Source organism: Ornithorhynchus anatinus, chromosome 6 (assembly GCF_004115215.2).
Source record: "Ornithorhynchus anatinus isolate Pmale09 chromosome 6, mOrnAna1.pri.v4, whole genome shotgun sequence".
In the NCBI taxonomy this organism is placed as follows: Eukaryota; Metazoa; Chordata; class Mammalia; order Monotremata; family Ornithorhynchidae; genus Ornithorhynchus; species Ornithorhynchus anatinus.
This window is the reverse complement of record NC_041733.1, coordinates 15,057,654-15,084,434: the sequence shown is the minus strand read 5'-3', so window position 1 is coordinate 15,084,434 and position 26,781 is coordinate 15,057,654. Positions and strand designations below refer to the sequence as shown.

The following is a 26,781-nucleotide window of genomic DNA, read 5'->3' as shown; positions in this document are numbered from 1 at the left end:
GATGAAGGATTGACCGGCAAGGACATACTGGCGGGGTCCTCCGGGGTCCCGGCCCAAGAATAGCAGGAAGCGGTGCGGTGTGCTCTGGCTGGGCTGAGCGAAGACTGGGACAGGAATAACTGTGGGCGTTTCCTCCTTCTCCTTCCGTTTCCTCCCACCCATACCCGTTTTATCTCTGCAGACACCAAAGGTCTTAACCACATTGCTGTGCTCTTTCTCAGTCTGCCTGCCTTCCTTGAAGCTCCCAGCCTTGTTCTCTGCAGAGGTTTTAGAAAATGAAAACCATTATTGTAGTTTTCATGCATATTTTGATCACTTTTCTATCCTCTTCCAGTTCTCCAGCTTCATGTCCTCGGCTGCGGATGTAAACAGCCCCACACACGTTCAGAGATTTCTTGAAACTGACTTCATCGAATCAGCCTCGTTGGAGACTTGTTTTGGGTTACTTTCCTCCCGCCAGCTCTGTGGATTCTATCTCTTTCCCAGAACCATAACAACATCCCCTTTCTCTCTCATTTCTCCAGATCCCCGGTTCGCTCCTTGTCCTCTATCACAGATGCATGGTAGGCTCATTTCAAGTACACAATTGGGGCTGCCTGGGGACAGACTATGTACGCTGTATCCTTTTCCTCCTCAGGTACTCTTTCAGTCCCATGAGAAGTTGGATCCGGAAAATAAGAGTAAGCCAAGGTGCAGGGCTCTTAACGACCGAAGCATTAAAACTTCCCCGAGTGTCTTCCCCACTCTCATTCCCCTGACTGTGGCGTCTCTCCCTTCCTTACCCCTTGGCCTCCTTTCCAGGAAGGGGGTAAGTAATAATGATGATGATGGTATCCGTGAAGCGCTTACTATGTGCCAAGCACTGTTCTGAGTGCTGGGGTAGATACAAGGCAATCAGTTTGTCCCACTTGGGGGCTCACGGTCATCACCCCCGTTTTAGAGATGAGGCAACTGAAGCACAGAGAAGCGAAGTGACTCGCCCAAAGTCACACAGCTGACAAATGGCGGAGCCAGGATTAGAATAAAGTTATTTTTTGAGGGGAGGGGAGGTAGTCAGGATACCAGTTCTGTTTCCTCAGGTCCTCTTCCCTCACTGAGCGATAGAGGTGTCAGAAGCATAAAACATGTGATTCTTGTCGGTCTGTGCCATATCACACCTGGCATATTTGGCATGACCTGAGCAAAAACAGAACTTAGCCCTAGTTAAGGAAGGTATCCTCCGTGACTACCGTGTGGTCAATCAAGCAGTTGGTGGTATTTACTGAGTGCTCAGTAAGCACAAAGCAATGTAATAACAATGATGTTGGTATCTGTTAAGCTCTTTCTATGTGTCAAGCACTGTTCTAAGCCCTGGGGTAGATACAAGGTAATCAGTTTGTCCCAGGTAGGGCTCACAGTCTTCATCCCCATTTAACAGATGAGGTATCTGAGGTACAGAGAAGTGAAGTGACTTGCCCAAGGTCACACAGCTGATAAGTGGCAGAGCCGGGATTAGAACCCATGACCTCTGACTCCTAAGCCCGGACTCTTTCTACTGAGCCACCCTGCTTCTCAATGATCTAAACTCTAGGGAGAGTCTTTATTGATTTATCTACTTATTTATTTATATTAGTGTCTGTCTCCCCCATAGACTGTGAGCTCATTGAGTCTGTTTGTTGTTATATTGTACTCTCCCAAGAGCTTAGTACAGTGCTTTGCACACAGTAAGCGATCAGTAAATATGATTGAATGAGTGAATACAATACAAAAGAGTTGGTGGAACCAACCCCTGCCCACAGGGAGCTTATAGTCTAGAGGGGGATCCTATATACTGTAGAATGTTATGGCTCATCGGGATAAAATACCTCCTGGTGGAGTGCTACAGAATGCTTTTTAAAAGGGGTCGCAAACACATTATTTTCTCAGGTTTCTCACCTAGCATGGCATAACTCCAAGGTTCATTCATGCATTCATTCAACTGTGTCATATTGAGCACTTAAAATGCATTTCTTGTGTGAAATATTTCACTTGTGTGAAAAGCACCGTACTAAGCACTTGGGAGAGCACAATATAACAATAACAGACACTTTCCCTGCCCACAACAAGGTACCCCACTGCCATCCACTGGGGTAGGAGGCCTGAAACTCTCCTTTTTGACTCTGACGGCCAAGATGGCATCTTGGAATGTTCCACCCACTGGACAAAGGTTGGACTCCCCAGGTGTTAACCCGATGTTTCCTCTGTTCATCCAGAGGCAGCATATAGAACAGGCAAAGCCACAGGAAGGAAAGAGGCACAAATTGCCTCCCGCGGGGTCACCCTGAATGAAGTTCTAGAAACCAGATGGCAAAACTGCCCACGGCTCTGTGGAGGGGAGAAATTAAAGTTCACTTTACAGTCAACGGCTGGACCTCCAGTTTCCAGAAGCAGCTAAGGTTTTAGGAGACTCCATGTTGGCTGTCTTTATCCAGTAGTATCTAATGAGTCAATCAAACGCATTTATTGAGCAATTACTATTTGCAGAGCACTGTACTAAGTGCTTGAGAGACTGCAATATAACAGAGTTGGTAGGCATATTCCCTTCCCACAACACGCTTACAGTCTCGAAGGGGAGACGGACAGTAATATAAATAAATCCTCCAAGGAAGGAATCCCTGAATAATTCCCCACTTTTGCAATCTGCCAACTCAAAAACCACCTCGGCACTCATATATGTCTATTTGTTTATGATCTATAAATGTACTTAATTCCTTTTATTTTTATCCATTATTATATTTAAGTGCTCTCTCTGTCAAGCATTACCCTAAATTCTGGGGTAAATAAAATTTAATCGAATTGGGCACAGTCCCTGTCCCATATGGGGCTTATCAATCAATCATTGGGATTTTATCAAGTGCTACTGTGTGCAGAGCACGGTACTAAGTGCTTGAGAAGATACAGTGCAACATTCCCTACCTGCTATGAGTTTACAACTTGACTGTGGGAGAGATTAAGGGTAGAAGAAATAGAAATACCCTGACCGTCCAGAGTGACCATGTTCACCCCTGAAGAAAGCTCCTGCTATAGGTGTCCAGGATTTCCCTTCAGCATCTTGGTAATACTTTCATGAACCCATTGTTGGGCAGGGATTGTCTCTATTTGTCGCTGAATTGCACTTTCCAAGCACTCAGTCCAGTGCTCTGCACACAGTAAGCGCTCAATAAATATGATTCAGTGAATGAATCTGAGGAAGTTGATCGCTTTTGTAATCAAAACATGGGAGCAGGAAGGAAGAGCAGGGAGATTTAGGATTAGGTAACTGTATACATTCCATGGGTAAACGTAACTGTCCACATCTGTCCATATCAACTTACGCTACTGTTTAAGCATTTACTCATCTACGTATCTTTTTTCCCTTCTGTTTGTAAATGTTTGTCCTGCCTTTCTTTCAGACTGCTTTACTATGATTCAAAACAGGTAGTATAATGTACAAGAAATACTATCAATTGATTGAAAACCAATCACATTCTCTCCCTTTAGTGGTTTCTTGAAGAACTGCCTCTAAATGAAGAGGATGACACAGGTCACTTATTCTACACCAACTCCTAACTGGTCCTCTTACGACTAGTCACAAAGCGCTAGTCCTGGGCAATATTCCTTAATGAGGGCAACAGTGGATTTCTAGGCAACCACCGACTCAGGTGGAGACAGGTGGGCAGAGATGGAGGCAGGAAGCGAGAGTTTTAGAGCAAGTGTATTTAAAAATTGATGTTTATTTTGTAGAATTCTGCCAGTATTTGTATTAAGCTGTTTATAAACAGAGTGGTGGTGTATACTGTGGCAGCCAAATTTATTTAAGCTCTTCTAGTCAAGAGCATGTGTCGGGCTTGAATACAGCATCCTAAAGTTACTCCAAGCACTCCTCTTAGTAATGATCTGTCCCAGGAGTGCCTTAATGCCCAGGTTCCAGTCTGAAATGGCTGTTTCTTATTTCCTTTCTCTCCTTTTCCATTCACACTAGGTTCCCCAGTGTTGACACCAGACCCAACTCACTAGTATTTGATGACTTATTTGATACCAAGAATAAGTAGTTTCATTAACTTTGAATTGGCACCGTACCCATATGTTTCATGTTCCACGACAGTAGATTTTTTAAGAGCGTTCCATCCTGTTGTTGCCAATGCTGCTTTTGGGGGCATTTGTCGGGGTTTCCTGGCTTTCGATTTCTTCCCCTGCTAAACAGTCCTCGTTAATGAGGCCCCTTTTCTGGCATTGTAGGGCAGAATGAGATTAATAATAATAATTTATACTTGTGGCATTTGGTAAGTGCTTATTATGTGCCAGACACTGAACTATGTGCTGGGGTGAGTACAAAAATAATAATAATTATGGTATTTGATAAGCTCTTACTATGTGCCAGGCATTGGGGTAGATACAAGGTAATCAGGTTGCGTTGTCCCACGTGGAGCTCACAGTCTTAATCCCCATTTTACAGATGGAGTAACTGAGGCACAGAGAAGCTAGGTGACTTGCCCAACGCCACACAGCAGACAAGTGGCAGAGCCGGGATTAGAACCCATGTCCTCTGACACCCGAGCCCGTGTTCTTGCCTCTAGGCCATGCTGCTCAAGCAAATCGGGTTGGACACAGTCCCTGTCCCACGTGGGGCTCACAGTCTTAATCCCCATTTTATAGACGAAGTAACTGAGTAACTGAGAAGAAAAGTGTCTCGCCCAAAGTCACACAACAGATGGGTGGGGGAGCTGGGATTAGAACCCATGACCTTCCGACTCCCAGGCCCATGCTCTTTCCAATATGCCATGCTGCTTCGCCTATTCCCTATAGCCAAGTAGGACAACTTCCTGGGGGGGAAACACATTCGAGTCCTCTCGGTCCTATCGTCCCTCCCAGCCCTCACCCCATCATCTGCTCCCATTCAGTCAATCGGTGATATTTATTGAGTGCTGAAGGTGTACAGAGCCCTGCACTAAGCACTTGGGAGAGCACGATAGAGTCTGTAGACACGATTCCTGCCCTTGAAGAGTTTACATGGTTGCCTCCCCAGCTAGGCAGACTGTAAGTTTCTTGCGGGCAGGGAACCCATCTACCAACTCTGTTGTATTGCACGTTCCCAAGTGCTTAGAGCAATGTTCTGAACGCAGTAAGCGCTCAATAAATGCCATTAATGGACCTTAAAATAACATTCTTCTACAAACTCCTGAAACTGGTCATTTGCACCCACCGCCTTCACTTCCTCTCGACCGTCATCTTAACTAGCTACCTCCAAGCTTTCGACCCCTGCGCTACGGTCAGTCAATTAATGGTATTTATTGGGCGCTTGCTTTGTGCAGAGCACTGTATTAAGCACCTGGGAGGGCAACAGAATTAGCAGATACGTCCCTGCCCGTAATGGGTTCACCCTCCACAGAGACTACACTTCCTAAAATCACCAACAACGTCCTTATTGTCAAATCCAAAGCGTTATTCTCTTTCCTATCCTTCCTGGCCTCTTAGCCTCCTTTGACACCGTGATCCACTCCCTTCTTAGAACCCCGTGATGTCTCATTTTTGGTGGCATGGTGCTAACCTGGTTCTTCTTCACATTCTCTGGTTGCTTTTTCTCGGTTTTACTCACAAACTCCCCTTCTGCCTCTCATCCTCTCACTCTGAGGATTCCTTATGACTCTGTTCGGGTCAACCGCCCTCTACATTCACTCTCTTGGAGGAGCGAATCTCTTCACATGGCTTTACTACCACCTCCTTCGATCATATTTATTGAGCGCTTACTGTGTGTAGAGCACTGTATTAAGTGCTTGGAAAGTACAATTCCGCAATAAAGAGAGACAATCCCTGCCCACACCGGGTTTACCGTCTAAAGGGGGGAGACAGTCATCTAAACAAGTAAACAGACATCAATATAAGTAAATAGAATTATAGATATGTACATATATACACAAGTGCCGTGGGGTGGGGAGAGGGGGGCAGAGCAAAGGGAGCGAGTCGGGGTGACGCGGAGGGGAGGGAGAGCTGAGGAAACGGGGGGGGGGGGCGTAGTCTGGGAAGGCTATTTGGAGGAGGTGAGCCTTCAGTAGGCTTTGAAAGGGGAACGTGAGATTGTTTGGCGGATCTGAGGAGTGCATTCCTGGCCCAGAGGTAGGACGTGGGCCAGGAGTCGATTAGACCGTAAGCCCGTCAAACGGCAGGGACTCTATCTGTTGCCGACTTGTTGATTCCAAGCGCTTAGTACAGTGCTCTGCACATAGTAAGCGCTCAATAAATACTATTGAATGAATGAATGAAAGGAGTCGACGGCAGAACAGGCGAGAACGAGGCACAGTGAGAAGGTTAGCACCAGAGGAGAGGATGTGTGGGCTGGGTGTAGGAGGAGAGAAGAGAGGTGAGGTAAGGAGGGGCAAGGAGCTGGAAAGCTTTGAAGTCAATAGTGAGGCGTTTTTCTTAGATAAGGAGGTTGAAAGGCAACCACTGGAGATTTTTGAGGAGGGGGAGTGACACTCCCAGAGTGTTTCTGTAGAAAGAAAATCTGGGCAGCCGAGTGAAGTATGGACTGAAGTGGGGGGAGACGGTAGGTTGGGAGGTCAGAAAAGAGGCCTGGCAATTCCCAAATTGACCTTTATTCTAGCAAGAGAATTTATTGTCTACTGTCTACTAAACACTGGGAAATAATTTTTTAAATGGTACTTGTTAAGCGCTTAGTATGTGCTAGGCACTGTACTAAAGCGCTAGAGTAGATACAAGTTAATCAGTTTGGTTTTAGTCCATGTCTCCTATGGGGCTTACAGTCTGAATCCCTATTTTACAGATAAGGAACTGGAGCAGAGAGGTTGAGTGACTTGTCAAAGATCACACAGCGGATAAGTGGAAGAGCCAGGATTAGAACCCACGTGCTCTGATTCCCTGGGCCGTGCTCTTGCCAGTAGGGGATGGGGTTTCCCAGGTAGCAATTAGATCTGATCCCTGGCCCTCAGAGAACTCAGTCTATGCAATCCAGCTTCTCGTCTTGCCTCCAGAACGCTTCCTGTACATCTCCCACTAATCCCACGAGCTCAATCCATCTAAAATGGAACTCCACATCTTTTCCCCTCCTAAACCCATTCGTCGTCCTATCTTTCCCAACACAGTCACTGACACCATTATCCTTCCCATCCCAGAAACCCACAACCTCCGTGTCTTCCTCTTCTCGCCTCTCTTTCAACTCACAGATTAACTGAGGAGTTAATGGAAAGAGCAAGGGCCATGGAGTCAGAGGACCTGGGTTCTTATCCCCATTCTGCCACTTATATGTATGTGACTTTGGGTAAATCTCTCAACTTCTTGGTGCGTCTGTTCCCTCATCGGTAAAATAGATGAGCCCCATGTGGGACATGGACTGGGTCCAACCTGATTATCTTGTATCTAATCCAGCACTTAGTACGGTGCTTGCCATATAGTAAATACTTCAGAAGTACCATAAATTGGGAAAAATCCTGCCAGTTCTTCCTACACTCTGAGGGAAGACTGACATAAAGAAGAGGTGTGAAGTGAATTCAGTCTATATAGGCAAGTGTCCTTCCTCATTCAATCAGTGGTATTTATTCATTCAATAGTATTTATTGAGCGCTTACTATGTGCAGAGCACTGTACTAAGCGCTTGGAACGAACAAGTCGGCAACAGATAGAGACGGTCCCTGCCGTCTGACGGGCTTACGGTCTGATGGGGGGAGACGGACAGACGAGAACGATGGCGATAAATAGAGTCGAGGGGAAGAACGTCTCGTCAAAACGATGGCGACTAAATAGAATCGAGGCGATGTACATTTCATTAACAAAATAAATAGGGTGATGAAAATATATACAGTCGAGCGGCCGAGTATGGTGCTGAGGGGATGGGAAGGGAGAGGGGGAGGAGCAGAGGGAAATTGGGGGAGAAGAGGGTTAAGCTGCGGAGAGGTGAAGGGGGGACGGTAGAGGGAGGAGAGGGAGAAGGGGAGCTCAGTCTGGGAAGGCCTCTTGGAGGAGGTGAGTTTTAATCCCCCGATTAGACTGTAAGACTGTAAGACTGTAAGCCCGTCAAACGGCAGGGACTGTCTCTATCTGTTGCCGACTTGTTCGTCCCAAGTGCTTAGTACAGTGCTCTGCACATAGTAAGCGCTCAATAAATACTATTGAATGAATGAAAGTAGGGTTTTGAAGAGGGAAAGAGAATCAGTTTGGCGGAGGTGAGGAGGGAGGGCGTTCCGGGACCGCGGGAGGACGTGACCCGGGGGTCGACGGCGGGACGGGCGAGACCGAGGGACGGCGAGGAGGGGGGCGGCGGAGGAGCGGAGCGTGCGGGGTGGGCGGTAGAAAGAGAGAAGGGAGGAGAGGTAGGAAGGGGCGAGGTGACGGAGAGCCTCGAAGCCTAGAGTGAGGAGTTTTCGTTTGGAGCGGAGGTCGATAGGCGACCACTGGAGGTGTTTAAGAAGGGGAGTGACAGGCCCAGATCGTTTCTGCGGGAAGATGAGCCGGGCAGCGGAGTGAAGAATAGACCGGAGCGGGGCGAGAGAGGAGGAAGGGAGGTCGGAGAGAAGGCCGCCACGGTAGTCTAGCCGGGATATTACGAGAGCCCGTAGCAGTAAGGTAGCCGTTTGGGTGGAGAGGAAAGGGCGGATCTTGGCGCCCTCTTTGAGTGCTTACTGTGTGCAAAGCGCTCTACTAAGCACTTGGGAGAATACAGCAGAGTGCCAAGGTGCCAGCTCTCCCCAGAAATGAGGTTACTGGTATCCTAGAATTCTAGTAGCAGGGCAAGATGTGCTTAACAGAAGATGCTTAGAGAAGCAGCGTGGCTCAGTGGAAAGAGCACGGGCTTTGGAGTCAGAGGTCATGAGTTTGAATCCCGGCTCTGCCACTTGTCAGCTGTGTGACTGTGGGCAAGTCACTTAACTTCTCGGTGCCTCAGTTACCTCATCTGTAAAATGGGGATGAAGACTGTGAGCCCCACGTGGGACATCCTGATTCCCCTGTGTCTACCCCAGCGCTTAGAACAGTGCTCGGCACATAGTAAGCGCTTAACAAATACCAACATTATTATTATTATTATTATGACAGTACCCGAGGATGTGTGCTTATAATTTCCACTGTGCACTAAACACAGGCCAAATCCTGTGGAGGAAGTGGAGAGATGGGTAATCTAACAAATTGCTCACAGTTGGGACAAAATGCAACATAAGCAATCTAATCATTTACTCAGACTATGCATTTGACATCAGACCTGTAGCTCATTAGATTAAACTGAGATCTAATTTTTCAGATCGCCCATTCCCTGAGGCTTAGCTTTGAGGACAGAATGGCTCACCAGCTGTGCTCTCTAATCCAAAACTCTAGCCGCACTTTCTCCAGAGTCGCATGTTTCTCACACAGCGGACACAGCCCTCTCTGGCAGGATTTAGGAGTTTCTAGGAGGAAAAGCCAGCACTGTACTGTTGGAGTCTTGAACTCAACTTTCACCAGATTTTTCCCTGAATCCCCTGGGATGTGGCTCTAACTTCAGATTTACAGTGGCAGGCTGGGTTTTTTTGAGGGTTGCTCTTCTCCCTAAGCCCTGTTTGGCCACCTTATTTTTCTCTGCGTGGCCCCCAGCGTGGGCACATGCCCGCAGAGGGTGTGATCAGGCTGCGGTTGGCACCTTCCCTGCCACTCCATCCTGTTGGCAATCCGCAGGATCCGAGCAGCGTGGTCTAGTGGATGGAGTATGGGTGTCTGAAAGACCTGGGTTCTAATCTCAGCCCCGCCACTCGTACACTGAGTCACTTGGGGCAGGTCACTTCATTCGATCCGTATCTATTGAGCACTTACTGCATGCAGAGCACTGTACCAAGCGCTTGGAAAGTACAATTCGGCTTAAAATCCCTTCATTCATTCAATCCGTATTTACTGAGCAATTACTGCGTGCAGAGCACTGTACTAAGCGCTTGGAATTCGGCGTAACAGCTCTGCGTCTCAGTTACTTCATCTGTAAAATGAGGATTAAAAATGTTAGCCCCATGGGCTGTGTTCAGTCTTGCTTGTATCCCAGAATTCAGTACAGTGCCTGGCACATAATAAGCGCTGAATAAATACTATTTAAAAAACAAACGAACAAGAGAATAGTAAGTCCCCTGAATATATTCTTCCTAGCATTTAGTGCAATGCTTGGCACGCTGGAAGAGCACCATTGATTAAAAACATAAAGATTATTTCCTCTTCCTCTTCTTTCAGGACTCAGGTTTGCCTCCGTCCTAGGAGGGGTTGGATCCAGAAAGTGGAACCAAACCAGGAGCCAGGGCTTTGGGCACTCAAACAGCAGCACGTCCCCAGATTTCTTCTCCATTTCAATTCCCCCGTTGAAGGTGGCTTGCCACTCCTCTCCCCTTTGACCCCTACTCAGGGAGGGTGGGAAAGGGGGAGGAAAAATGCTCCGATTTGCTGGGGAACAGGCAATCTATGGGGAAGGGCGATGTGAGGAAAAGAGAACATGGAAGATGACTTCTTTAATTAGGAAATGGTAGAAACCTCATTAATTTGGACTGTTGAAGGCTCATCTGACTGATGTAGGGGAATGAGGAGGGGGCCGGCCCAGCCTTAGTGATGGAGGGACAGGATCCTGGCTGGGGTGTGTTGGAAGTAGCAGGGCAATGCCTTCTCCTTCCTTCTCCTGGCTGTCTCGTTTCCTTCCTCAGGAGCCAAGGGCCTTGCGCTCTAGTCTTGGCTGTGTGTCCGTGACCTTGAGAAGAGCTTATTTAACCTCCCTGAGCCTCCATTTCCTTATCTGTAAATGGGAATCATAATACCTCCACTGAGACGTTGTGAGGTTAGAATGAGGTAATCGAGGTGAAAGTGTTTTGAAAAAATAAAAATGATACTCATCACGATGATATGGCCATGAGGCAGTGTGGCCAAATGGTTAAAGCAAGGACCAGGGAGTCAGGGGACCTGGGCTCTAATCCCGGCTCTGCCCTTTAACTGCTGTGCGACCTCGGGCAAGTGGCTTCACTTCTCTGTGCCTCAGCTTTCTCAACTGCAAAATGGGAATTCAACACCCGTTCTCCCTCCTACAGGGATTGTGCCCAATGGGATGAGTTTATTCATTCAATAGTATTTATTGAGCGCTTACCATGTGCAGAGCACCGTACTAAGCTATTTACCCCAGTGCTGAGAACGGTGCTTGGCACACAGAAAGCGCTTAGCAAATACCATTTTAAAAAGTGATAGGATTATTGGGTTGCTGCGGAGTCATTTATTCTTCCAGGCAAATCAGTCAGGAATTTCAGTATTTTCATCAGATAAGGAGTCTTGAATCAGGTTTTTCTGAACACAGACAGTGACCACACATCACCGCAGAGGGGTGACATCTTTGGATGGCCCCGGCCCTGGGAGTGAGACGCTATGCTTGGGAGAGATGAAGAGCGGCCACGGAGAGACACACTCCCTCTCACCTCCTATCCGACAAACCCTTGGATGGCTTCCCGTTTGTCGCCCTACCCAAATACCCCCTTCAAGGTCAGCCCTGACACCTTGAATATGTACGGTGAATTCCTCTCAGAGGTTCAGAATACTTCCCAGCTGTCTTATCTTCGCAGAATCTCCCTGAGATAGAGAGATGATTATTAGAAATGAGCAATCTAAGGCAAAGAGGTTGAATTACTTGCCTAACAGCGTTTGGCAAACAGAGTCCGGGACTCCTAATTTATGCACTCTGCACTGGAAATCTCTCTCTCCCTGCCAAAACCTTCTCTCCAGATGCATGAAGCTTGCTTCAGCAGATTCCAGAGTTAAGGAGAAGCCTTTTCTTTTGCTGGGGGCGAGGAGGGAGAACACGACGTTTAATCTGAGGTAAGGTTTTTCGGAAGAAATTCTTTGAGAATTCTTTGAGAAAGGGAGGGTAGAAGGGGTAGAAAGGAAGGTTTTTGGGGTTTTTTGAAAAATCTTTTTTCCTCAAGTGTCCCAGAGTCTTGGTTTCTAATCCCAGCTCCACTACTTGTCTGCTGTGACCTTGGGGAAGTCACTTAACTTCTCTGTGCCTCAGACTGGGAGCCCCACATGGGACACGGTCCCTTGGTGATTAGCTTATATCCACCCCAGCTCTTAATACAGTGCCCGGCTCCTAATTACCGTTTGAGAAAAGAGAGACTTTGTCCTTGGACTCCTCTTTCGCCATTCCTACCCTCTGGCTATTTCTTCGAATAGTACACTCTGATTCACCCCAAGTCAGCTCTCCCCTCCTAGAACCAAGGCCTTCTCTTCCATGAAGCACTTACCGAGCAAGGAGACAGCCCCAGGAAATCCATTCAATCTCACAGGAGCTCAGGCCCATCCCCACGTAGGAATTGAGATGAAGAGGAATTACAACCCCAGATTGGCAGTAAACAAAACCGATAAACTCTTTTCAAGCAGTCGTACATGAAGATGGAGGGAAAGTTGGTTTTTCGCCATGCCCGCTCAACTTGGCTTCCGCCGGCGGTCAGATCACAGTTCTGTCACCCTAGTAGCCTGACCAATGAGAACCTGCGTCTCGGTGGAAAGAGCCCGGGCTTGGGAGTCAGAGGTCATGGGTTCGAATCCCCGCTCTGCCACTTGTCAACTGTGTGACTGTGGGCAAGTCACTTCACTTCTCTGGGCCTCAGTTACCTCATCTGTAAAATGGGGATTAAGACTGTGAGCCTCAGGTGGGACAACTTGATTACCCTGTACCTACCCCAGCGCTTAGAACAGTGCTCTGCACATAGTAAGCGCCTAACAAATACCAACATCATTATCTCCGGAGCTGCTTTTCTCTCCCCTCTGCATCGCTGTTTTGTGGGCTTTGCCTTTACCCCTCGGCCGCAAACTGACCACACAGAGAGGGATCGATTATTAGGGTAAAATGACGACTACATGGGTGGACTGTCTTTTGCTGTTGTGGTTGCTGAGAGGGTGGAGAACCACAACTGAGCAGAATACAAGAGGAGAGCAAGAGTCTAGGCATTTTTATTTCTACTATTTAAAGCCCTTCCTACAGGGGAATCTGGGAAGGACGAGCTGTGAGAGACAAAAACGATTGCGTGATCGCTTTCTCAAATTTCAGGTTGACAAGAGGTCCACATCTGTTTGGACAGGTGGGTATCGTTTCCTGAGGAAATGACGGTGCTTTCCCGACATCCTCCACCGAGCTCGGAATGTAGGGTCACCAGATTGTTGCCGGTGATTAAATCTGCCTTAAGTACTGACGCGCTGGCTGGAGACTTTCACCAGGATGCAGGGCTTCCCCAGTTGGGTGACGCATGCTGTTCACCTAAAGATCGCTCCCACCATCAAGGACCCCACAGTTCATTTTGGCAATGGCTGGCGCCACTGACCCTGCTGCTCCAGACGAAGGAATGAGCTCGTCCCCTAGACTGTAAGCTCGCTGTGGGCAGGGAATGCGTCTGTTCATTGTTGTACTCTTCCAAGCGCTTAGGCGAGTGCTCTGCACTCGGTGAGTGCTCAATAAATACCATTGGTTGATTGAACGGTGAAGGAAGTAGCTGCGTTGAGAGGAAGGAAATCTTAACACGGTTTTTCCACCCTCCCTTGCCTCAGCTTGCCACTAAATTGTGCCCGTGAGGCTTGGGGGAGAGAGACCTAACTAGACCTACCAACTAACCGTACCCATAATAATAACGTGGCTCAGTGGAAAAGAGCCTGGGCTTGGGAGTAAGAGGTCATGAGTTCGACTCCCGGCTCTGCCACTTGTCAGCTGTGTGACTGTGGGCAAGTCATTTCACTTCTCTGGGCCTCAGTTCCCTCATCTGTAAAATGGGGATCAACTGTGAGCCTCGCGTGGGACGACCTGATGACCCTGTATCTCCCCCAGCGCTCAGAACAGTGCTCGGCACATAGTAAGCGCTTAACAAATACCGACATTATTATTATTATTATTATTACCCATACTTTAACAAGACCCTGGCAGGTCATTCCTCATCTCCTGGAAGCAGAGGTTGGTGGGTGAGGGGTGGCAGGGAAGCAGTGTGGTCTAGTGGAAAGCGTAAGAGCCTGGGACTCAGAAGGACCTGGGTTCTTCCCCTGCTCCACCACTTGTCTGCTGGGAGATTTGAGGCAAGTCACTTAACTTCTGTGCCTCAGATTCCTCAACTGCAGAATGGGGATTCAGTTCCTGTTCTCCCTTCTATTTAGACTGCGGGCCCTATGTGGGAGAGGGAGTGCGTCAAACCTGATAAACCTATATCTACCCCAGCCCTTGGAACAGTGCTTGACACCTAGTAAGCACTTAATAAATTCCATTTGGAAAAAAAAATCGAATTTGCTTTTTGCCACCCATCATATTTGGGTACCCTTTGCCTTTCCTTTTAACACAAATCATAAAAATGGACTCACTGAAGGACTTCCTAATTCCATTCTCAGCACTTAATACAGTGCTTTGCACACAGTAAGCGATCAAACACCTTCAATTGATTGAATCTTTGGGTCTGTCCCTTGCAGAGCTCAATTTTTATCCTACACTCATTTGTTCTGTGAAACCCTTTTTGTTGGGTAGGGAACGTCTTTATTTGTTGCTGCATTGTACTTTCCAAGCGCTTAGTACAGTGCTCTGCACCCAGTAAGCACTCAAAAAAGACAATTGAATGAATGAATGAATAACCAAAATGATGACAAACCTAGATCCTGGGACAGTATCTGGTTGAAGAAACAGGGAGGTCTTGATGCCGTGAGCCAGAGTTCCAATTATTTTATAGAATTCTTTCATCAGATTTAGTGATTTAGATTTAGTGAACATGCTGTTTTTGCAAGTTCTCCTTCATTTTTATTCTCTTGCCCTAATGTGTCTGTCAGTCATTAGATCTTGTGAGACGTATATGATATACGCATTTTTCCCACTAACAGCCAAACCAGTAATGCATTTAGGGTCAAGTGCCCAGGCGGTTTGGTACAACAGCTCAAGGCCATAAACCACACCACATTCCCACATCATATTGTGCAGTATGACATCTGGCACACATTTCCCTAGAGATTCTCAGGGTAGCCATCGAAGTGGGTCACTGGGGAGAGTGGAGAGTGTCAGGGTTGGAATTTTTCCCCAAGGAAGGGGAATAGAAAACATGGATAGGGGAGACTAGAGAGAAATACGGTACCTCTATTTCTCTAATTCCTGAAGTCACAGTGAGGCTGAATCTCTGTCATGTTTACAAGTCATAAAATAGGTACCTTGTGTTTCTTTGCAATTTACACCACGTGGATACCCTCCCACCAGCAGAACGGGGACAAGTGAGGGCAGTATGGGGGAGAAGAAAGTGGAGAAGAGAAGGGTCGTAAGAAAACAAGCACGAGGCTGAGGGCAAGAAACAAAAGGGAAGAGTGGACAGAGAAGAATCTCTTCTTTAATGAAAGAGGAGACTTTCCTGTTGAAAGAAACTCAGACACCACCTGAACATGACCCATTGCTTGTCTGTTCCTTATCTGTTTCTCACAGCCCAAGTGACCTCTGGGCGCCTCGGCTTTGAAGGGGGCATCTTCTGGATCACCAGATGGGCGCAAAGGCAGCACAGGGAAAGTCTGTTTTTCTCGTTTTCTTTTTTCCTTTATTCCACGAACCCAGGCGAAGCAAGCAGATGCCCGCCTCAGGCCTCCAAGCGCACAGCTCCTTGCCCACCGCAGTTAGAAAGAGACCAACGAGAGGCCATCCCCGGTTGGTTCTGTGGGGTTTCTAACACATTTCCTCTTAGTAACTAAATAAAGGCATCGCTGGGCGGGGGGGGGGCGGGGGGGAGGTGATCAGAAGGTCACTGGCTCCAATTATTAATCCCATCTATGTGAAACATGATTAGTCTGGTTGTTTTTCCCCCACATTTCCTCATGCAGGAAAAGGCAAAGGTGAAGCTGACATGAACATCAAACTATTGGAAAGGTTAAATTCGGACTAAAAAGTACTTACCAAGAAAGAACCGGCTCCCGCCCCCACCCCCCACGCCTCCCCCCCTCACCCTCTTGTGTTTGGGTTCTGTGTTATGTGTCCCTTTTGCCTATCCACAGAAAGTAGGCATTTCAAGGCAGCCCTTTAAAACCGTGAACCCTCTCCCCTTTTCCTAACTCATCCGGCTCTAGCAGTCTACACACTAAGCTGCTGGCAATAACCATTCCCGTGTTTCTGACCCTTTCCCTCCCACCTTCTAAATGACTATACATTTCAGTTTTCTGAACTGAGGTCCTCTTGGGAGAACCCAGACCTCTTCGTAACCCTGTTCCAAATAATGAGCCTCTCAAGGTCAGAATGAGGATCTCCTTTCACTCCCTACGTGTATTCAAATGACAGAGTACGTGAGGGAGCCCCAGATTCAGAGGGGAACCAGGATGCAAGCCTCAGTTTGGCATTTCCCCGCCTGTTAAGCTAGGCAGCTTTATCCAACCACAAATGTCGACAAGGATGCCCTAACGTCGAAACATACATACGCAAACGCGTACGTGAGCTTTCCCCGGATCGAGCGTCCGGGTCCACCGTCCAAGGAGGGGTCAGGAGATACTGTTGGCTTTAGCTGGAAGCTGGATCGAGGTTTGACATTATGCGGGAAAGTGCCAGTGAGGATTCAGTTGGAGGCAGGAGAGACGGGGGGATCGGGGAATGGGAAGAGGGTGCGTCGTGAAAGACGGGAGAGGGAAACCAAGGTCCAAAGGGATCGAAGTCTATTTCTAAAGAAAACCGCTGGCGTGGGAACAGGATGGGAAGGGAGAGTCTGGTATTTTTTTGGTTGCTTTTTTTTTTTTTTTTTTTGGTGGGTGTTTTTTTTTTTTTAAAGCATCACTCACGGTAGAAAACATATTCGGTGTAAGAGGTCCAGATCTTGTCGTCCGTCTGGTCGTGGGCGAACGCGCAGGTGCCGGTAGAGTTGCACGCCACCATGTGGAAGCCGGCATCGGCCAGTTTGTCAAAGGCTTGCTCCAGGAAGGTGAATTTGAGGTAGTAACGGGACGTGTAGCGCTCGGGGGGCCGGTCGGGGTCCCTGCTCTCGTTGAGGGTGTCCCCGAACACTTCTTTGGCCAGCGAAGTCTTGCCGCACACCATAATCCGGGCCACGCGCCGGAACTTGGCGTCGGTTTGGCTGTCCCGGCCCAGGGTGTAGGAGCCCCGGTAGCCGATGGTGATGAAGCCGGCCCGCCGGAGGTCAGAGCTGCCGCCGCCGCCCCCCAGGATGGCCGGGGAGCCCCCCGGACCGCCGGCCTGGGCAGGGCTGGAGGCGGAGAGGCTACGGGCGGCGTCCGCGTTGGGGGACAGCTCCTCCGAGTCGCTTTGGCACGGGTCGTCTCCGATGGAGTTCTGCTTGGCGACCCTGGGGGCCAGCAGCTCGGCTAGCTCCGGCAGCTTGAAGTATTCGGCCTCCCTCTGCAGCCGGCTCCTCTCGGGGAAGTGGTCGGGGAGCACCAGCTGTTGGTCCCTCATGTAGTCCAGGACGTAGCGGAACAGGAAACCATCCCTGTCCACGAAGAATCTCCCTTTGCCGTCCCGGGCCAGGGCGCGAGAGTTCTTTTGGCTGAACATTTCCCAGAGCAGCGAGCCGGGGATGCTGACCAGGGTTGGGTGGCGGGTGATGTACACCTGGCCCCCCACGTTGAGTTCGATGATCTCGGGGAAGGCGCCGAAGTCCTCGTTCGACTTGGCACAGCTTGCGTTATCCGCCAGGGCCATGCTGAGCTCCCCTCGACTGCAAAAGCAAGGAGAACTCCAGTGACTGTACTGGCCGGGGACTGCGTCGACAAAAGCCAAATAGCCAACCAAAATAGCCGGTGACAGAGAGAGACAGAGAGGGAGAGAGAGCGAGCTGTGTATCTGAATAGCTCTTCTGGGCTTCTAGCCATATCCACCTACCCAAATTTTAATCTCTGCATAATTCATACATATATATGTGCATGCCTTGATCTATGTATAATTTATATAAACACACACACACACACACGCACACGTGTATATCCTGTATAGCCCTATAAGCACAGAACATAAAATTTCATGCATGGACATGTATAACCACGCCTCTGTACACAGTAAGCCCTCAACACCACTGGTTGGTTGCAATTTTTCTCAGTGACCATTTTGGATCTGTGAGTTGTCTATGAAAATACCATTTATCCCTGGGAAAATAATCACATTTCTAGCCAGGATGTTTGCTCCTTTTTAGTAGGAAAAGACTTTTTTCTCTCACCCCCACCCCGCCCCCCCCCCTCCCATTCCCAAGGAAAGAATGTTTGGTGTTTCTGGGTGCCGGAACAACTGCGTGTGGGGTCACTTTTTCTCACTTCCCCGTCAGAAACAGAAGAGCTCTGTTACCCCGGCCAGATCCCACACTGCTGAGGAAAGAGATCTGGGTTTTATTTTGCCTCTGGCTGTAGGCACACAGTGATTATCTGGGTTCTGAGCCTTTAGTTCAAAAAGGTTAAGCCAGAGAGAGAAAGACCGGGATTGGACTTTCAGATGACTCTCCGACTCCTAAAGAGAACATATTTCTTTGGAAAAAGATCTGCAAAAAACATAAAGAAAAAGCCCTCCCCGATATCATTTTCATGCTGTTACTGAGTCTGGCGAAGCTTACAGATAGAAACAAAGCTGATAATGAGAACGATCCATCCAAGAAGAGAACCTCATCTGTCATCTCTAAACGGAGAAAAACATTTCCCAAACAAAGAGACTTTTGATAACTTGAAAGAAATCATACCGGGCTTATAATGCTTGGTATGCATTAAGCACTTAATAAATACCATTATTATTATCTTTTTAAAAAAATTCTGCATCACCTCTCCTCCTCATCTTTGCCGACCCCATTCTCCGGGAGGTAGGAAGAGTCAGCCGGTCGGTCAGTCGTATCTATTGAGTGCTCACCGTGTGCAGAGCACTTACTGAGCACTCGGGAGAGTACGCTATAACAGTATAACAGCCACATTCCCTCCCTGCAACGAGCTTGAGGAGGGTTAATTAGCTCTTCAGTCGGGTCTTATAAAAACGCACTTCATTCACTCTATCCACTGTATGTATTGAGCACTTCCCTTGTGTAGAGCATTCATTCAGTCAGTCATATTTACTGAGTGCTTACTGTGTGCAGAGCACTGTATTAAGCGCTTGGAAAGTACAATTCAGCAGTAAAGAGAGACAATCCCTACCCACAGCGGGCTGGTACTAAGTGCTTGGGAGAGTACAATACAACCACAAGCAGACACATTCCCTGCCCGCCGGTCATGGAGCATTGGTTATTTCTGGAATAAGGAATATTTTCCCTCTACATAGGTCTCACAGGAGCACAGCCTCTCCCAAGCAGTCGGTCGATCGTGTCGACTGTGCGCAGAGCACTGTACTAAGCGCTGGGGAGAGTAGACTGTAACAGACACATCCCCTAACCATGGAAGGCTCTTCAAAGCAGAGCTTAAATGGGGGTGATGAGCCATCAGATGGAAATGGAACAGCTGCCTGGGAGAAGCATGGGGGGGTCCAGACCCCTTTTCCTCTGCTCTCGCTCCCTTTGCTCTAACCCAGCAGTTGCACATATTTATAATTCTATGTATATTAATATTGATACTATATTTCTATTAATGACGTGCATATATCTATAATTGAGAAGCAGCGTGGCATAGTGGAAAGAGCCCGGGCTTGGGAATCAGGGGGTCGTGGGTTCTAATCCCGCCTCCAAGTCACTTGACTTCTCTGTGCCTCAGCTCCCTCATCCGTAAAATGGGGAAGAAGACCGTGAGCCCCAAGTGGGACAACCTGACGACCCTGTATCTTCCCCCGCGCTTAGAACAGTGCTTGGCGCGTAGTAAGCGCTTAACAGATGTCACCGTCATTATTACTATAGTGCTATTTATTTATCCTGAGGCTTCCCGATGCCCGTTGACTTGTGTTGATCCCCGTCTCCCCGCTTCTAGGCCGTGAGCCCGTTGGGGGTAGTGCTCGTCTCTCTCTGTTGCTGAACCGTACTTTCCAAGCGCTCAGTACAGTGCTCTGCACACAGCAGGCACCCAGTAAGGCCGATTGAATAAATGAAGGAGTTTCTCCCCCTCCCCCCCCCAGGCGTGGATCCAGAAGTCATCACCTCCGCCAACCACAGCTCTCTCGCAAGGCCCTGGATGGGCCCCCCCCCCCCCCAAAAGCACACCCCATCGAGGTCCAGTTTCCAAACTGTTCGGCAAGTAGTATTTTCCCAAATTTCCCAGTATTTGACGAACGAGGAGGGGTGCTAAGCATCCGAGCTCGGCTCACTCACCGTTCTCTCTCCGCATGGGCCTCTCAGACGAGCCAGGGAGTCAGGACCGGCCGCGGGGCACACGGAAGGGCATCAGAAACCCCCCGGCATCCAGCCCGATGGCCACCTCGCCCTCTTGCTCTCTCTCAAAAGGCTGCAGTCCCCGGGGAGTGGGGCCACCCGGCTGAAAGTGGAAGCGAAGGAGGTTAGAAGCGGGAATGATGCGATTCGAAGCCCCCCCCTTCTTCACTCTTGGCAATTCCGCATCCAAAGAGGGACCTCCGATTCCCAGTCTTTGCCCCGCTGGGAAGCAATGGGGGGGGGGAGGGAGGGGGAATGCAAATACAAAAAAAAAAATAATAATCCATCCACCCAAGGGGCAGGAGAGTGGGGGGGGATCGTCTTCGAGGGGCACGCCTGCTTTTCCCAAATAGCCGCGGCTCCCAGCCCGGGCGCACCCAGAAGGACATCAGAGATCCATCCAAAAGCCCCTTTCTGCTGGAAGGCTGCAGCTCAGCCTTAGAGAATCGATGTCCTGGAGGGGAAAGGCAAAGAGGTTAATGGATCAGTTTACCTTGAATCTTTTACTCCAGGACACGGAGGCAGCTCCGGACTGCTTTCTCAGCTTCTGTCCGCTCTCCTCCCTCCCTCTCTGTTGCTCTCCCTCTCCGCCGCTTGGGTTATTGCACTGGATTTACCTTTTTATTGCCGGGAAGCTCCGGACCCTCCTCCTCTTTTACGACACACTTGACTCGCCCCTGCCAACCTCCCAGATGCAAATTGCAAGCCCTTGGAAGGGGAAGAAGAAATTGTTATTTCCCCCCCACCCCCCCACCCCGTTCTTTTCTTGGTTCCCTCTGCTCTTTTTCTCTCCCCTTGGTTCCCCGAGGACGGATAAACAATTGGAAAAGGGAAACTGCAGGATTAGTAGATCCAAGCAGGGCATCTATGAAAGGCTCGGTAGGATTTTTTTGTCCTTTCTAATACGCTTGGTATTTGTTAAGCGCTCACTACGTGCAGAGCACTGTTCTAAGCGCCGGGGTAGGTACAGGGTCATCGGATTGTCCCACGTGAGGCTCACGGTCAATCCCCATTTTACAGATGAGGGAACCGAGGCACAGAGAAGTCCGGTGACTTGCCCACAGTCACACAGCTGACAGGAGGCGGAGGCGGGATTCGAACCCATGACTTCTGACTCCCAAGCCCGGGCTCTTTCCACTGAGCCACGCCGCTTCTCTTTATCCTCGTATTCGGTCTAAGGCCCCTTTGACAATGGAGCGGGATAACTCCCTCCTACAGCTCCCAACTTCTTGAAGGATCTCTTTCGAAAAAATTCACGTTCAAGCCGGAGGAGAGTTGGTTCAGCTCCCACAGCTAAAATAAGTGTCCTTCTGCAGCATCAGCTCTAGAAAATAGCAATAGTAATAGTAACATCTAGTGAGAGCTTCACTCACTGTGGTGTACTAAATACTTGAAGTGCAGCATTACAAAGAGTAGGAGATATCTGTTAAACACTTATTGGGCGCGGGACAGTATACTAAGCGCTGGGAGAGAATACGCAGGGGGAAGTTAGTCACGGTCTTCTCCCACAAGGGGTTTACCTCCTAATAGTTTCAAATGTAAACTATTTACAACACTGTCTAAATACAGTCGAGTGGTCGTACGCACACGACGTTGAGGAGGATGTAAATAAATTCATAAATGCTAGAGTTGGTTGAAGGGATGGTATGACTCAGGGTCCTGGGATAATTATGGGGAAGGAGGAGGGATTCGAATTTGGGGAGAGCTATGGTGTGTCTGATAAAGTGCTTGGCACTCAGTGAGCGCTTAACAAGTACCATAATTATTGATAGTATATGGGGGCTAGGGAGTTCCAAGCCAGAGGAACAGCCTGAGAAAAGGAACAGAGGAGGAAGAGTCCAGACGGGCAGCCCATCTGCAGGATTCTCATCTCAAAACGAAACCTTCCTTTTCCTCGGATGGCTCTATTTTTTTCTTAATTATCTATGTATTTGCCTTCACTTCCCTCTGAACTTTGCCTGTTCCGCATTACGTGCGTGAGTGGAAGGCAAAGCACGGAAGGATGATGGGAATAAAGGTTGCACACTTTCTTAGAGACCCCCATCCCTTAGCATATCCATAGGTATATTTTGGTACCTAACCTCAGATATGTAACGCCATTTTTCTTTGCTTTTCCGTCAAGCCTGTACTGGATTATAAACACACGGAGGGCAGGATTGGAGGTATCTGGAAAAATAAAACTCTTCCATCTGTACCCCAAAAGGAGAGCTTTCTCGGAAATATTTCTGGGGGCGCAGATCCACTGTGTTAAGTGCAAGCCCCCCGAAACCACAGGAGTAAACCTCTCACCACCCAGAGGATTTTCCTGGACTATAAGCTTCTTGTGGACAGGGACGGTGTCTACCAACTTTTTTGTATTGTATTCTCCCAAGAGCTTAGTATAGTGCTCTGCACACGGTAAACACTCAATAAATACCAGTGATTTATTGACTTTGTCCTGTCTTCTGCCGTCGAGTCCACAGTAAACGATAAATACCGGTGATTTGCTGACTTTGTCCTTTCTTCTGCCGTCGAGTCGTCTCCGACCTGTAGCGACGTCATGGTCACATCTCTCCCAGAACGCCCCACCTCCATCTGCAATCGTTCCGGTAGTGGATCCGTAGAGTTTTCTCGGTAAAAATCCAGAAGTGGTTTACCTTGGCCTCCTTCCACACGGTCAACTTGAGTCTCCTCCCTCGACTCTCTTCTGTGCCACTGCTGCCTGGCCCAGGTAAATTTTGACTTGTAGCTAGGAATGGGATGGATAGGCCTCTGTTTGACTCTCCCTCCTGTGACTGAGACTGGTAGAGGACTGGAAACTCTCCAGGTGTGACCCTGAAAGGGGAACCCCAGCCTGACTGTCTATAAATACATTAGAGTAGGTAGGGACAATTTGTCAATGGAAGGAATAGCACATTTGGCCCAAATCTGTATTTGACTTGTTGGCAATTCACAGTATTTGGGTCCCTTATCTATCAGTCAGTCATTTATTGAGCAGTTACAGTGTGCAGAACACTCTAATAATAATAATCATGGCATTTGTTAAGCGCTTACTATGTGCCAAGCCCTGTTCTACGCGCTGGGGTGATACAAGGTAATCACGTGGGGCTCACAGTCTTCATCCCCATTTTACAGACGAGGTAAGTGAGGCCCGGAGAAGTGAAGTGACTTGCCCAAAGTCACCCAGCCGACAAGCGGCGGGGCCGGGATTAGAACTCGTGACTTCTGACTCCCAAGCCCGTGCTCTTTCCACCGAGCCACACTAAACACTGTGGAGAGTTCAATATAACAGAGTTGGTACGTGTTCCTTAACCACAATGAAGTCACAGTCTAATACGTGCAGAGCTCTATACTAAGTGTTTAGGGGAGTACAATTAAATTAAGAGGCACGATCTCTGCCCTCAAGAAGCTTATAATTTAGGAGGAATCATAGCTCTTGGGGTCCTAGAGTATGTGTCTTGAGTTTCCCGTGGCATAATTGGATTAGAAATCTCGTAATTTTTTTTTTTCCCCCGGGCCATGTAGAGGAAGGACAAGAGCATATTCAGCTAGTGGCAGGGGATGTGTCTGTTATATTGTGCTCTCCCAAGCTCTTGGTACAATGCTCCACACACGGTAAGCACTCACTAAATATAATTGACTGATTGATAGAGAGGGCAAGAAGTCCACAGGGCTGTTGTCAGTCAATATTAAGGTCTTGTTGGAAAGGGATCCCGTGGCTAGGATTAGCGGTAGTCGGAATTATTCCACAGTGTTGTTTGGACTTTGAGAAGCTGTATAGCCTAGTGGAAAGAGCACAGAGGAGTCAGAGGACCTTGGTTCTAATCCCCCGCTCCGCCATCCGCCTCTCGTATGACCTCGGAAGAGTCGCAACTTCTCTCCGCTTTAGTTTCCTCAGCAGTAAAATGGAGCTCCCTTTCCCTTATCCGGGAGTTCCACGTGGAAGAGGGACTGTGTCCAATCTCAATCTCTCGTACCCACCCCAGTGCTTCCCCCTCTCAGGGTCGCACGTGGAGGGTTCCCAGTACTCTACCAGTCTTGACTACAGGAGGGAGAGTCAAGCAGAGGCATACCCATTCCATTCCTAGCTTGGGCAGTGGCTAGTGAGTGGAAGGCAATCTGCTACGCGTCAGAACTCCCCCGTGCTGGGCAGCGGCGGCGGGGGAGAGAGTCGAGGGTGAAGACTCCAGTTGACCGTTGGAAGGAGGCAGTGGTAAACAACTTCTGTGTTTTTGCCGAGAAAACTCTCTGGATCCACTACCAGAACGATCGCAGATGGAGGCGGAGCATTCTGGGAGAGAGGTGTCCATAACGTCGCTCCGGATAGGAGACGATATGACGGCATAAGACGGGACCCCAGTGCTTAGTACAGTGCTTGGCACAGAGTAACCATTTAACAAACAACGCTATTATTATTATATTCAAATGGTAAAGGGAAAACACCCCTTAGTTTGTCTGGTAAAGGAGACCCCTATTATCTGTCTGACCATGATTTATTCCTGTGCGGGTGGTGTCTGAAGGATCCCCTGGCTTGTTCCATCCTCAGTTTCTCAACCTGACATATCTAGGAGAGAGAATCCAACTGGTATATGCTGAGGCTCGAGAATGATTCTTCACAGCTGGATCGTGCCGGATCCAAAATAAAACCATATCACTGCCCTCCGGTCAAAGCAGGAAGACAGATAGGTTAGGTGCTTTTCTCAAAATCAAGCTAACCTCTACCAAGTGACGAGGCTCTGACACTCTCTCTGCTGTTCCTACAACTAAGCCATCCTGAAAAGTAAATGAACGCTTCCCCCTCCCAGTCAAAATCTTTCAGAAGACATGAAGGTCTTGTGGAGGGAGGGGCCTCACCTGGCCGGAGATGTTGCTCTGAAATGGAATTTGCTTCTTGGTTACATACTAGAAAATGGAAAATGGGAAGCAGCCTGGCTTTGTGGAAAGAGCACGGGCTTGGGAGACAGAGGTTCTAATCCCATCTCCGCCACTTGTCAGCTGTGTGACTTTGGGCAAGTTGCTCAACTTCTCTGAGCCTCAGTTACCTCATCAATAAAATGGGGATTAAGACTGGGAGTCCCCCCATGAGACAACCTGATTACCTGTATCTACCCCAGTGCTTAGAACAGTGCTTGGCACATAGTAAGCACTTCATTCATTCATTCAATAGAATTTATTGAGCGCTTACTATGTGCAGAGCACTGTACTAAACGCTTGGAATGTACACTTAAATACCATCATTATTTAATCATAGGACCACCTGGCTTTGCTGAGTTTATCCTGTAGTCATCTTGGGGGATTCATTCATTCATTCATTCAGTTGTATTTATTGAGTGCTTACTGTGTGCAGAGCGCTGCACTGAGCTCTTGGGAGAGAACAAGAACAAGAGAAGCAGCGTGGCTCGGTGGAAGAAGCCTGGGCTTGGGAGTCAGAGGTCATGGGTTCGAATGCCGGCTCTGCCACTTGTCAGTTCTGTAACTGTGGGCAAGTCACTTCACTTCTCTGGGCCTCAGTTCCCTCATCTGTAAAATGGGGATTAACTGTGAGCCTCAAGTGGGACAACCCGATTCCCCTGTATCTACCCCCGCGCTTAGAACAGTGCTCTGCACGTAGTAAGCGCTTAACAAATACCAACATTCTTATTATTTAACAATATAACAATAAACACATTCCTTGGATTCATTTTTTCATTCTTGTCAGAGTTTTAGGGTTTTTTTTTCCTCTCTCAGCAGGAATCACAAACATTGTATAGGAATTCAGAATGTGCACCGGGTTCCTCTCTGGGATCTGACTGTGCCATATCCAAATCAAGGACCCAAATGATAATAATTAACTGCTTTGTCCCAAGTGCAGGGGTAGATAGAAGGTATTCAGATCAAGCACAGTCCCTGTCCCAAATGGGGCTCACAGTCTGACGGAGGGAAAACGGGAATTTGATCCCCATTATACTCCTGAGGGACCTGAGGTACAGAGAAGTTACGATGCTAATCGCTTAGTACAGCGCCTTGCACACAGTAAGCGCTCAAATGCAATTAAATGAATGAAACATCTTTCATGAGGTTATACACGGCCAGCAATGGCGCTGGGATGAGAACCCAAGTCTCCCAAATCCCAGGCCTGGGTTCTTTCCACTAGTCCATACCGCTTCTTCATTTTAGCTACTTGTGTCCTGCCAAGGGTGTTGGTTTTGGCAGGAAATTTCTTTCCTTCAAACTGACCGCTGAGGAAAGCAAGCAAAGGGAAAGCATCCCGCATCCCATCTGTTTGCAAAGTCTCAGAGCCAGAAATTATGGGGTTTGGGCAGAATCCCCAAGGGCGTGTCGGGAACCGCCTCTCCTGCAGATACAAGCCATCTCGACCCTTAGCTGCAAGCAACATCCTCCCCCTACACATGGGGTTTCCCACCGCTGCTCAGCAGGATAAATAGGTAGTGAAAGGACAAGTTGAGGCTGAGAGCGTCTAAATGGTCTTGAGATTCCTGGAAGACGGGAGTTAAATTCAAGACCATCATTGGGTTTAATTTCCGGGCCTGTAATTTGAAAAGAGTTCTTCCCGGGC

At 48.5% G+C, this 26,781-nt stretch overlaps 1 protein-coding gene and 1 non-coding gene across 2 annotated transcripts; one reads left to right on the top strand and one right to left on the bottom strand.

Annotated features, from left to right (window-relative positions):
• Positions 1-15,306: 15,306 nt before the first annotated feature.
• LOC100084618 (BTB/POZ domain-containing protein KCTD12-like) lies at positions 15,307-20,869 on the bottom strand. The gene is made up of 3 exons (XM_007671585.4): positions 20,740-20,869; positions 20,187-20,349; positions 15,307-17,642 (listed from the first exon to the last, which is right to left on the bottom strand). Exon 3 carries the CDS (start codon positions 17,624-17,626, stop codon positions 16,742-16,744), a length of 885 nt encoding a protein of 294 aa, XP_007669775.1. The 5' UTR covers positions 17,627-17,642; positions 20,187-20,349; positions 20,740-20,869; the 3' UTR covers positions 15,307-16,741.
• A 3,348-nt stretch (positions 20,870-24,217) lies between these two features.
• Positions 24,218-24,355, top strand: LOC114813109. Its single transcript, XR_003760720.1, has one exon. It is a non-coding gene; the product is annotated as a small nucleolar RNA SNORA7 (small nucleolar RNA).
• Positions 24,356-26,781: the final 2,426 nt, after the last annotated feature.